This window comes from Canis aureus, chromosome 6 (genome assembly GCF_053574225.1).
Source record: "Canis aureus isolate CA01 chromosome 6, VMU_Caureus_v.1.0, whole genome shotgun sequence".
NCBI lineage: Eukaryota > Metazoa > Chordata > Mammalia > Carnivora > Canidae > Canis > Canis aureus.
This window is the reverse complement of record NC_135616.1, coordinates 71,179,007-71,191,561: the sequence shown is the minus strand read 5'-3', so window position 1 is coordinate 71,191,561 and position 12,555 is coordinate 71,179,007. Positions and strand designations below refer to the sequence as shown.

Sequence of the window (12,555 nt, the reverse complement as noted above, 5' to 3'; positions counted from 1 at the left end):
TATTTATAACCAAAAAAATGTCAGACATTGAATATTTCATGTTAGTGAGCCTTTGCTGTTACCCTTTCAGTTTCTACTGCAATTTTTGCCTGCTTTTTTTTCGTTCTACAATACTATCCTATAACCTGGTCATTCTGGATATCTAGCAACACTTAAGCTGTGATACCTCTTTAAACACGTTAGGTCTATATAACCCAACCTAGTATAGGAGGGGAGGGCACATGCACAAAACAGTGAAGTAGATATTAAAATTAGTTTATTTTTCTACTTAACTTTTAATAAATGAGAAGAAACACAGTAGTCTGTCTCATAAAGAACATTTATAATACATAACAATCCATAAAGCCTCATGGTGAGGTAGGAACAGCTTTGGAAAACAATGCACAGTCATAAAACATACAAAAAGTTAGGTAAAATGTTGCAGCACTAAAGGACATTTTATCTGCATCTGCATTTAATGAGATGATAATTGCATTTAACTGTGCCACATCTGGCCCAAAAGGACAGGCTATGGTCGACACAAAACAACACAACATGGAAGTTTCATTAAAGAATCACAGAATACATTGATACACTTCATTGTGCTGTTTCAAGGCAGGACCATAACATGGCAATTTGTGTCTTTTTATATATAGCCACATAATAATTGTATGTTACATTCCCTTCAGCATCTTTTTGCCAAAGACACTGGACCACAAAATTTTTGGTTTAAAAGTTTAAACTGAATGACATACAAAAGGCTCTTGTGCCAGTGAAAATGACTGCTAAATATTCCAGAGCTTGTTAGTAAAACAAAATAGCATCGCCACATAATATCGGTAGAGCTACATCAAAATAGTGCTATTACAATTCCCATTTCAGATGGCCAAACACTGTATTTGACAATTCTCCATTTAAAAAACAAAAAAAACCCTCCACCTTTCCAAGAGTTTTAACACTGTTTTATGCCTTAACTGAAACTCTATTAAAATAAATATTTCTATATTGTAGAATTATTCTCCGTATTTGTATATGTGTGAACATCTTAAGACAGCAGGTAAATGACATTTATATCATTCAAATGATATCTGCTTATAAACAGTAAAAAATCTTCAATCTAACACCAGTTAGCCTACTAAATACTTCACATTAGGTTCCATAGGCCCTGTCCCTCAAAACTTTCAAAATTCAAAATTAACTGAACATGTTAACAAGATACAAACATGTTAACATAGTCTCCTACCTACTGAGATTTCCCAAGGTGCTCTTGATGGAAATTTTTCCTATTCAAATTACACACCTTAGTTATACAAACATTGTTTTCTAAAATGCTAAAACACACCAGTTTTTGCCCTTTTTTGACTTTTTTTTTTTTTTAGGTTCTAGTCTATATTTTTACAATGCAGATGCCCTTCAAACAATCCTTATTAAACAATCATAGACGCTGAAAAGTGACAATGGAGAAGGAAATCTCTCATCACTAAGGCGGCATTTGGCTTGGAAAAATTGGAGTTGGTTTTAATTCAGGCACATGCAGCACCTCCTTTTCACTAAACTGAGACAACAGACAAGTTTCTAAACACATATTCTAAATACACTGATCTTGCTCAAATATAAAAGAGCCAGCAGGAGAGATGCACCTCCTAAAATTGATGCATTGCTATAAAACAGCATATTTAAATATTGGGTTTAAGTCTCCTAAGAATTCAGGGTATTTCCCTCATTTTCTTCCAGGAAGGACTAAACTAGTTTGGAAAAGACACTTAAATCCCACAATATTTAAATATAAAAGCATTTTTTTTTAAAAGATAATGCTAAAAATGGGTTAGAAAGTGCATTGTAAAGAAATAAATAATTCTCTGCTAAAACTCAAAAGGTGAGTCAGTGCCCACGGATTTTGCTATTATGACAAAGTCCTTTGAAAAAAGAATTCTATGGTACCACTTTGTTATGTATAAGCGATTTAAAAATTATGAAAAGTGAAATAACTGAAATCTAAAGGCTGTTACCTTCAAAGCACTTTTGGAAAAAAAAAAGAAAGAAAAAAGCCCTTGTCCCATGCTTATACACCATTAAAAAAAAAAAAAAAATCCTCATTTAGCTGATGATGTCTTATACATTATGCAACCTTTAAGAAAGACCCAATAGAGCATTTGTAAAGAAAACCCTACTGAATGTATTTTACCAGTTATCCTATTGTGCCATTACCAAAATGTTTTTATAACATAAACTGTTTTAAGATCTTAATAAAATGGTTTGCAGTTTTAAGTGTTGAATCAGGAATGTATGTGATACAGTACAGTCTGAAGTCTTCTCTCTTGTTTGCCCATATAATGAAATTCCCGAATTTCACGTTTAAAAAGTTTTTTTTTGCAAAATTCAAAGTAACTTCCAGTTTAGGAATTGAATTATACAATTATCAGATAAGAGTATTAAAAGATCAAGATGTATTGCAAATTGGCAGGTTATGGTTTTGGCCTATTATAGCAAATGTGAACTTACAAACTGTGTTCCTAAAATTACCTCATTCTCATTGGAAAAATCGACTGCTCTTAAATAGGCCCATTGCCAGCAATAGGCTTAGACTAGAAAAAAAACACACCATCTACCACAAAAGATCCCTTTAAAAAGTTAACTGTCCAATGCCAACGCTTTCATCTTAAGACCCATTAAACAATGAATTATTTCAAATCCCAAAAGATAGCCATCCCAAAAGTAGTCAGCTATAAAAGTTACTGAAGTAGTCAGGATACCTTATTTCTAGAAAAATAGAGCTATACATGATAACTGATATTAATATTCATCCTTATGAGGACAAAAATCTAGTTTCTTCACAAAGCATAACCCCCTCTCTGTCAAGAAAAATATAACTTAAATATCCTTAAATAATATTTGCGTATGGATTTGAAACCCATAGCAACAATGAAATAGCCAAGAACAATTTCCTGTGTAGATACTGTGGCATCTTACAAAATAAGCCACTATTGCAAGATCTGAGCAACGTCAAGACAGGATGACCTACAGAATCTTAATGATTAATTTGGCCTTGACTCTGTTTTTTAAGATTTTAATATCCAAATTGCATTAACCTTTAGATTTCCTTTTTCTCCTAAGTCAATGGCTCTGGGCAAAGCACAAGAACTGCTGGTTGTACTCGAAAAAAGCTGTTTGAATCCATTCATGATTGGTCATCATGAAATGACTAAGTTTTTAAACACCTACAACTTGAAAGATTACACGAATAAGCTTGCATTTAACATATAACCTATTAGATTAGCTTTAATGTCCTTAAAAGTATTTACTGTATATATTTCTTAAGTAAACTTTCAGCTCAATGTTCCTAATGCCAATCTTTCAGAGAAAGTAATGCTGGTGAACATGTCCACATTTCAGACTAACTTTGGTAAAAGAAAACATGAGTTAAAATTCTCCCCAATAATTTTAAAATGTGGTCTGAATATTAACTTCTAACAATCTAAATATTTAATTTGGTAAACCTTCTTCCCTGCTCTTACTCTTCATATGCCCTATTATATGTAAACTGTAGTTCAAGTTGTTAATTATCTCAACTGTTTATTAGAATAATATTCAGCAATATAGAATCCAGGATGGTAACTGATCTTCAGAATTATAAATAACCCATGTGAAGAAAAAAGGAAACTTTTTCCTAATAATATCCATGAGTCATTCTTAAAAACATGTTGCCATTATGCTATGTAATGATCTCAGAGGGCAAGTAAATATTACCTAAAACGTCAAAGGAAACAAACCTGTTGATGATTTTTCAAGTTTAGTGATTATAATCCTAAAAAACAAAGTATAACACTGGGGGAAAAGAAAAGCAGAGAAATTCCAGTAACAATTTTAATTTATTTATCCCCCTAATTAACTTTTTTTTTTTTACCATGGAAAAAACTGGAAATCAAATGTCATTATGTTATATAAGGTTTATACTTACTTTAAACAAAAATGTAACATAGTGTTAAAACTGGCTTTCCAAAATTGTTACAGCATAGCTGTACTCTGCACTAATAATCACAAAGTTGTAATATAGAACTCTGTTAAGCAGTCCCATTATGTTCTTACAAAAATAGAATTAAACTGTGTGACCAGACAAGGACTTCAATTACACTACTTGGCAAACTTAGAATTTCAATGGAGTCTTTTTTTCCTCTTGCAGTTTAAAGCAAAAGTCAAATATCACATCTTTCTCAAGACTCACAAAGATGATTCAGGTTGTTTGTTTGGCATTTTTTTAATCTCTATCACAACAGCAGGGATGCTTTCAACTTTAGTCCTCCGGGGCTTCTTCTCTAGATTGTCGCTAAGTTCTAGACAAGAAATGCTAACTGTTGGGGCCTTTTCTGCATCCTTTCCAGAAGGGGCTTGTGGCCGTGTCCCACAACACTGCTTCAAAGCACACTGAGTTCTGCAGGCAAGTTCACACGGGACTACACTTGATTTAGAGCCTACGCTAGCAAATTCAGGCTGAATGGTAGTAGCGTGAATTCCGTGATTATGAAAAACGTCTTTAATGATTTTGGCCACCTGCATGTAGGATGTCGGGTCTTCACATTTTATGTGAGCAGTGGCAATGATTCTGCTTCCAGCAAGTTGCCAGACATGTAATTCATGAACTTCCTCAACTCCTTCAACATCTCGAAGTTCTTTTATCAAATTTTTGATATCAATTTGTTTAGGAACAGTTTGCAGAAGAATTAGAGCAGATTCCTTAAGTAATGGATAAGTTGTGTAAAGAAGTATACAAACCATTACAATGCAAAGAGTTGGATCTAAATATAGCACCCAGCAAGGACCAGCCTCATGAACTGTTGCATGAGTACTATTAATTATTTCTACAAATGCTTTGCAGGGGTCAGGGATACATGGATTCACACAAAACTCCCCTTCAGGACAACCCCTCCAAGAAAAGTAAAAGACCAAGGCATTTACTACTACAATCACTGAACCCAAAGCATCTCCAAAGACATGCAGAAAAACTCCACGCATGTTAAGTTGTGCAGCCTTATCGTCATCTTCCAATTCCACATGGTCAGATTCTCTGATAAGATTCCCATTCACTTGTACTTCCACTGCATCATTTCTAGACTTTTCTGGATCTACAAAGAAAGGAAAAACGCTGTATCAAATACATTAGCAGTGTTTATACAAACTTCTTCATTCAAGTCCATTTTAGTGAAAGAGGTGAACATTTTTCATGGAATAAAATTTTTTTAAAACGTGCCCAGGACAGTTTATTATATAAACTGACATGTTGGGAACAAGCCAGGGCAAAATCAAGTCCTTAAGGAGATAGTGCTTCCCCGTTCTCCAAACCAGCCCCCTACTTCCCCCACCTCCAAAAAAAGTTCATCTTTTCTGTGGGGGTGGGGTCCCGTGTACATTCTGCTCTACTTTTCGGCATATGCAAAAGAAAACGTAAAATCGAATGCTATCACCCACAAATTAAATGCAACTAGGAAGAAGTCTACTACAAATGCCTGATTTGACACACAGCTCTGGTCCCTCTTTGTCATTAAGGTGTCGTAGCTAAATCTTAACTTTTATTATGAACAGAAACCAAGAAAAGAGTCTCTTGGTGGAGTGTTTAGAAACGACAAATCAGCAATATGAGCCCATCAACAATCATAAACTTCAGGAAAAGCTGCAACGATCACTATCTACCCTACCAGTTCTTAAACCAAACGTACCCATCTTTTAAAGGAATTACTGTCTACACACCAGAGCAGCCTCATTTTCTTTGGAATAAGACCTCGCAGAGGGGGAGTAAGGGGAAATTCAACTGTTTAGTAAACCTTTCAATGTACAAGTTCAATTTCATTAACGTGATATCCTGCACCTCGAAGAAAGAACAAGTAGTATCATCCGACTAAACAAAAAAAAATATAAGCAGAAAAAGGCTGGATGGAAATACACCAAATTATTAACATCATCAGAGCTTGGGGAGCTGGGCTTTGGTCGATTCCTTTTCCCCATCTCTTTTCTTTCAGCATTTTCCAAATTGCTTTCAAGAGTAATCATATTTAGAGGAGGGGGGGGGGGAAGCATCCAGTAAAAAGGGAATAAGGGAAGTCACCGTCAGGCTTATTTTATAGTATGATTTTCCAAAGTCCGGAGTGAAAGGTTAAAACATGACCAAACAGGGTCCTGAACTAGGATCTGCAGGATTAGGCTCAGACTGGAGACAAGTAAGTGAAATACACACACACACACACACACACACGATGCCCGTTCGAAAAGACACCTTTCACCGGGCTTTTGGGGTGAGGGAAGTCCATGGCTAGGGGGGCTCTGAAAAGAAGAAACTTGTTTGAAGGGCACAGGAACTACTCGGGCAGGGCAAGGTTTGTGACGGCCAACAACTCAGGATGAGGTGGGGATTCTCTCCGTTTCCCAAGGGGTGGGGGTGGGGGGTCGGGGGCAGGAAACTGAATTAGGAAGCACTTTGGATTCCGTGGAAACCCCGATCAGGAGAGTCTCTCGGGAAGACGGCTCCCGAGGGCGGCTGTGGACGGTCCCCCCCCCCGCCCCCTCTGCCCCCCGCCGCCCTGGGTCCCCGAGAGCCCCGCGGGCCCCGGACGGCGGCCCCGGACGGCGGCGGCGCGGGCAGCAGGGGGCGTGCGGCCCTCCCGCCCCGGGCCGGCCGAGGGTCCCGCCGTCCCCCGGCCCGGCCACCTGCGGTCACCCTCCCCGGCCGCTCACCTGGCCGCTCCAGTTTCAGCCCGTTGGAGTTGCTGCTGTTGGACACCAGCGTGTTGGTCTCCTCCGCGTCGGGCCTCTGCTCGCCCGGGGTCTCGCTGTCGTCGCCGGCCCCGGCGCGGCCGCCCTTGCCGCGGGCCCCCTTGGGGAGGCCGTGGCCGTGCCCCCCGTGCGAGTGGCCGTGGCCCGCGTCGTTGCCGAAGCCGCTGTGATGGTGGAAGAGGCACAGCCCCATCACGTTGACCAGCAGCCCGGCCACGCCGACCCCGAGGACCACCAGCGGCTGCTGCATCTCGTGCGGCTCGATGAAGCGCTCGATGGCCTCCAGCAGGATGGCGAAGCAGAGGCCGGTCAGGAAGATGGCGTTCACCAGGGCCCCCATCACCTCGGCCCGGATCCAGCCGAACGTGTTCTTCTGGGTGGCGTGGGTCCGCCGGGCGAAGCGCTCGGCCACCAGCGCCACCACCAGCGCCAGCACGTCCGACAGCATGTGGAAGGAGTCGGAGAGCATCGCCAGGGACGAGGTCACCTGGCTCACCACCACCTCGAGCACCATGAACATGAAGGTCAGCAGCAGCATGCACACCAGCCGGCCCCGGTTGCGACCCCAGCACCCCATGGCTGCGGGCCGGCGGCTGCCCTGGCGGCGCGGGCGCGGGCGCGGGCTCGGGCGGGGGCGCGGCGCGGGGGGCGCCGGGGGGCGGGGGGTGCGGGGCGCCGCGGGGCAGCCGGGCTGCGCGGCCGGGCGGGGGCGAGCCCCGGGGTCAGGCCGCCGCGCCCCCGCGCCCGAGGGCGTCCCCGGCGGGCGGCGCGCAGCTGCTCAGGCGGCCGTGCTCGGGGCCGGCGCCGAGGCCCGGCTCAGCCCCAGCAGCCCCCACACCACAGCGGGGCGGCGGCGGCGGCGGCGGCGGCGGGGGCCGAGGCGGCGGCGGGGAGCCGGGGCTGCTCCGGGGGCCGGGGGGCGAAGAGCCGGAGCGGCAGCGGCGGCGGGCGGGCGGCGGGGGCGGGCGACGGGCAGCTCCGCGCTGCCAAGGCTGCGAGCATCTGCAGGGCTCTCGGCGCAGGTCTTCCCGCCGCTGGTCTCCTCCGCTGGGACTCGGACCGCGGAGCTGACGCCTGAAGAGCTAAAAAGGCGGCGGCCCCGGCAGCTGCACTCGGCCCGGTCTCCGGCGCCTTCTTCGCCCCCCCGCCTTTGCAGACGGTTTACAAAAAAACTTTGCTTTGCACTCGGAACCCCCGTTTTCACACGGACCCGAGCGTGACAAGGCCCCGGCGCCCCGCCCACCAGGCCCGGCACGCCTCCCCATTGGCCGGGACCCCCTCACGACAGCCTCCGCTCCCCGCCCTCCCGCGCTCGCCATTGGGTGGGGGCTCGGGGGGGCGGGAGGGGGCGGGGCCGAGGCGCCAACAGATGGGGGCGGGGCCTTCCTCTCCGGGAGCCGGGCGTGGGCCGGGGGCCGCGGCCGGGTGCAGCGGCGGGCGTCGTGGGGGAGGGTCGGGGGCGCGGGCCGCGTGCAGCAGGAGGGGGCGGGGCGGGGCGGGGCGGGCGCGGTCCCCCGGGGCGCGGCGGGGCGGCTGCCGGCGCCCTGCGGGTCCTCGCGGCGCCCCGCGCGCCCACGGGGGCCGGGCGGCCGGCAGACTTTGATCCTCCGCGCCGAGTCCACGTGGTGGGTGAAGGGACGGCTCGGGAGGCGAGTTGACCGAAGTCAAGCCATCTTGGTATTTCGGCTGACCCTTAACCTAAAAGTCAGCAGGTCATAAAAAGAGTCACAAGATCCCACTGATGGAAGACCACAAGACCCGACTCCCTCTGGCAGGAGCAGGCACAGAGGCTGCACATTCTTAAAATTGCTCCCTGTGGGTAATTGCACAGCCCTAGGACAACAGGACTCCCCGCTCGGGGTGGGTGATAAAGTTCAGCAGTAAGCCCCTCCCAAGACCCCAGCCGAGATTTTAAAATTAAAAAAAAAAAAAAAACTTACAAAACCGTTACAGGCAAAGGTGATGGGGGGGGGTCCTGCTGCCCCACCTGGGAGGAGAGACCGCTGCTTTGTCTACGAAGGGCCCCCCCTTCCAGGTAGACTTTGGTCCCCGTCCCTAAGGGCTGGCTCCCGAATGCCCCCTCCGCCGAGACCCCCCCCCCCCCCGGGCCCGAGAGCCGCCCTCGCGCGGCCTCCACCCGCCGCCGTCCGTGGAAGAGACCAGAGACTCTGCGGCGCTGTGTGACCGACGGCAGCCCGGGATGGGGGGGGGGGAGCCGGGGGGGGGTGTCCCCGGGGGTCCACGCGCCCTTCCTGCCCCGAGACCCGGGGTGACGCGGCCGCGCTGAGCACCTCGACCTTCCGAGCGGTCCTGCAAACGGCAGGAGCTGTGTCTCTGAAAATGTTTCAACCGAGCAGACCACCCCTATCACCAGCATCCCTAGGAGACCTTGTGGAAAGCCAGATATTATCTAAGGACAGTGTAGGGCACCGACGTCAAGCGGGAGCAACCCGGGCTCCGGTGCCAGCTGTGGGACTTGGAGGAGCGTCACCCAATCTCGCTTAGACCTGTTTCTTCATATAGGAAAGGATTGGGCAAGAGGAACTCTTTAAGATCCTTTCTGACTCTAAAATTCGAAGGCTCTGTGATTGAACAAACGTTTTATTTATAGACTACAGAGAGCTGAACCCTGTGTTGGTTGCTATGGGGAAGGGAGGGGCAGTTAAGAATACAAAAGCAGGCGCTTCTGTCCAGGTGGAGGTAAACTATCAACATATAAAATGTTGGAGTTACACTGAAATACTCAATAAATTGTGCCAGCTCTAGTTTAGAGTGCATCCGTATGCGCTGTGCGCTGAGTGATGAGTTCACCTGGGAAGTGAAGATTTCCTGTTCCTCAAGTGGAGGGGTGGCTGCAATCAGAGTCACCTAAGCTGGACCCCTAAAGGCCTTCCACAACCCCCGCCCCCCAGCAGAAGGAAGAACCCCCACTGTTCTGGATTGCTACAAAACAAAAGCAGTGCTAGCCTGTGCCTCAGGATCTATATATAAGGCTAGTTTGGAGCCATGTTATTTTGCATTTTAAAAAATATTTCTATTTCTGTTTTCTTTTTCCCCATTTGTATGTGGTATGTTTCTCATTTCTCCATCCAAACTACAGAGCTGGATCCCTCATCTTCTATTTCTGTTCTCCAGCAACAGAAAAGAAGGGAGAAAAGTTTTCCAGACAGTATAAAAGGAGGAATTGATAGGAGTCGATGGTGAATTGGGAGGGTGAAAACGAAGGAGGAGAATTTAACCAAAAGAGTTCAAATGTTTTAACCTGCTAAAGAAAATACTGCTTTATACAGGTGAGGAAGTTGGTGAGGTGGGGTGGTGGAGGGAGGAGCTGACTTTAAGGGGAAACTAGCCCATTTTTAGTGTGCTAAATTTGAGATGAAGTCTGGATGGTGACAGTGCTAAGGAGTGGGGAGATGGGACTTGGGGGTTCATAATAGTTCAACTGTCCGTACCCCCTTTGGTGTGGACAATTGACATTTAACTGATCATATTGAGTAAACACAGCTTCAAACTTCCTTCCAACTAGCCCCTCCAATCTAGAAATGGGGTGCCACTTATGGGTCAAGATATTCCAGGGAAATGGCTGAGAGGCAGTTGGAAGACTATTTTGCTGCTTATCAGGAGCTGCTGTGTCCCTTTATTTAAGCAACAGATTTCTCCAAATGTGAGAATTTAATGCCCAAAGAAGAACCAATAAGGAGATGTAGAAGGCAGCGCTGCTCAGGAAACAGGATAGTAATCTCGCCAATAACGAAGCAGACTGAATTGGAAGATGTCTAGATCTATATAGAAACAGGCTCGGGGACACCTGGGTGGCTCCGTCAGGTAAGCCATCCCATGCTGCATTTCGGCTCACATCACAATCTCAGGGTCAGGAGATGGAGCCCCGCTCCTGTTCTGAGGGCTGGGCGTGGAACCTATACATAGGATTCTCTCTCCCTCTCCCTCTGCTCCTCCTCTCCCCTTGCCTCCCCTGGCCCCCCCCCCCCACCTCTTGCACTGGCTGGCAGGTGCTTGTCTGCTCTCTCTCTCTCTCTCTCTCTCTCTCTCAAAAACAAACCAAAAAACAAACAGGCTCTTAGGTTCAATTCAACCCAATAGTCACTTATGAGAACCTATTTTGTGCAGACTCTGATTTCTCTTATAAGCCATTTCACAATGTGTTTTATTCTCACATGTAAAGAGGGAGGAGAGGGGCAGAGAGCTACATTTTCCAGGTTGTGAAAAGTTGTAATCCTGCACTCCACAAAGAGTAAAACCATTTACCTAACAGCAAAAACTTTCAGTTGAGTAGACTTTTCTTCCCCCTAGCACTGGGTAGTCAAAATACCTTGGTAGCTCTGACTCACGTGTCCTTTGTCAGCTGGTAGCCAGCCCTCCTGGTGTTAACACAGCCAGGAGTGGGTTAATGGGGAAGAAAACCAGGTTATTACTCACCAACAACCCTGGAGGTTGTGGCCCCTAGTTGAGTAAAATGGCCTGGCTTTTTTTCTTCCTAGATCTTGAGAGTTCTGATAGATATTTTGCTTAGTATTCAAACTGACTAAACTCAGCATACTTTACAGATGAGAGAATAATGCTCCTTTTGGAGAGAGACTGCCAATTTGAGTGAAAAATCAAATGTGTAACACAAACTGCAATCTCAAAGGCCTCTAAAGACCCCACCCTGCTCTCAAGGCCAAGCTCCTCGGACCTGGAGCTGCCCAGGGACCCGTCCAAAATGCAGATTTCTAAGGACCCTCACAAGGAACTGCCACACACAGACACACCTCTGAATCTCTTATCAAAACTCACGACTACACCGTGGAAAGAAGAAGAAAACCGTGTGAAAACCAGATTGCATTGGACTTTAGTTGACAGTAAAGCACTCTTCATGTTCAATCTTCAGGCAAAAATGATGGGGGAGATGGACCTGTTTGGGTTTTTTTTGTTTGTTTTTGGGAACATACTTGAATAATTATTACAAATATACAGTAAAATTTCTAGCAACAACACGAGAGCCAAGGTTTGAATTTCTAGCTGCTCCCCGAGGGACCAGGCAGTTGAAAAAAGAATAAACAAGTAACAATGCAGTAATAAAGCCCAGAAACATCACAAAAGGGCTCAGGGGTATAAGGGAAACCATATGAAAGAAAGGGTCAGAGCAGGAAACCCTATGAGGAAGCAAAAGGGAGACAGCAAGAGTGTAGAGTAGAATGTAGATTGAGAGGCCCAGGACAATCGCTGAGCTTTTTGTACGTGGTTAAGTCAGGAATGGCAGGGGAGAGTGAATAGCAGAGGACAGCTCAGTTTTCTTGGAGACTAAAAACCGGATGATAGTTCTCCAGTCATGCCTGGAAATTAAATCTAGAAGTAAAGGCCATTGACACCTATACAGGAAGGCTCATTAAAGACATTTGTGAATTTTTTGGGTGCAGTGTCAGGTTAGACCAGAAGCTGTTGAAGGCTCAGGTAGTCCGTTTTAAGATTTAGATGGAATGCCCATTCTCTCTTTAGCCCTTCTACTCTAGGGGCTAGAGACTGGAATCAAGTACAAAGAACAGAAGTTTAAAAAAAAAATGCTTGATTTAAAAACATGTTTCTATGACTCTCTCCGTTACTTGCCTATAGAGATGCTGCTGACCAGAAGAGCATCTTGAAGGTATCACACCCCTAATGAATTTTAGAAAGGCCAGTGAACTGGTCCTTAAAAGTTACTATGTGATTTGGGGGGCGTCTGGGTGGCTCAGTCCAGTTAAGTGTCTGACTCTTGGTTTTAGCTCAGGTCATGATCTCAGAGTCCTGAGATTAAGCCTCAAGTCAGGCTCTGTGCTC

At 46.1% G+C, this 12,555-nt stretch overlaps 1 protein-coding gene and 1 long non-coding RNA gene across 8 annotated transcripts; one reads left to right on the top strand and one right to left on the bottom strand.

Moving 5' to 3' along the window:
• Window positions 1-239: 239 nt before the first annotated feature.
• Window positions 240-7,360, bottom strand: SLC30A1 (solute carrier family 30 member 1). Its single transcript, XM_077902196.1, has 2 exons — window positions 6,703-7,360; window positions 240-5,099 (listed from the first exon to the last, which is right to left on the bottom strand). Exons 1-2 carry the CDS (start codon window positions 7,316-7,318, stop codon window positions 4,198-4,200), a joined length of 1,518 nt encoding a protein of 505 aa, XP_077758322.1. The 5' UTR covers window positions 7,319-7,360; the 3' UTR covers window positions 240-4,197.
• A 986-nt stretch (window positions 7,361-8,346) lies between these two features.
• On the top strand, window positions 8,347-11,733 carry LOC144316363 (uncharacterized). 7 transcript variants are annotated; one of them, XR_013382294.1, is made up of 4 exons: window positions 8,347-8,366; window positions 9,842-10,031; window positions 10,394-10,566; window positions 11,307-11,733. It is a non-coding gene; the product is annotated as an uncharacterized LOC144316363 (long non-coding RNA). The 7 variants fall into 7 exon arrangements; XR_013382295.1 differs by lacking the exon at window positions 8,347-8,366 and adding an exon at window positions 8,378-8,556; XR_013382293.1 differs by lacking the exon at window positions 8,347-8,366 and adding an exon at window positions 8,378-8,560.
• The last annotated feature ends 822 nt before the right edge of the window (window positions 11,734-12,555 follow it).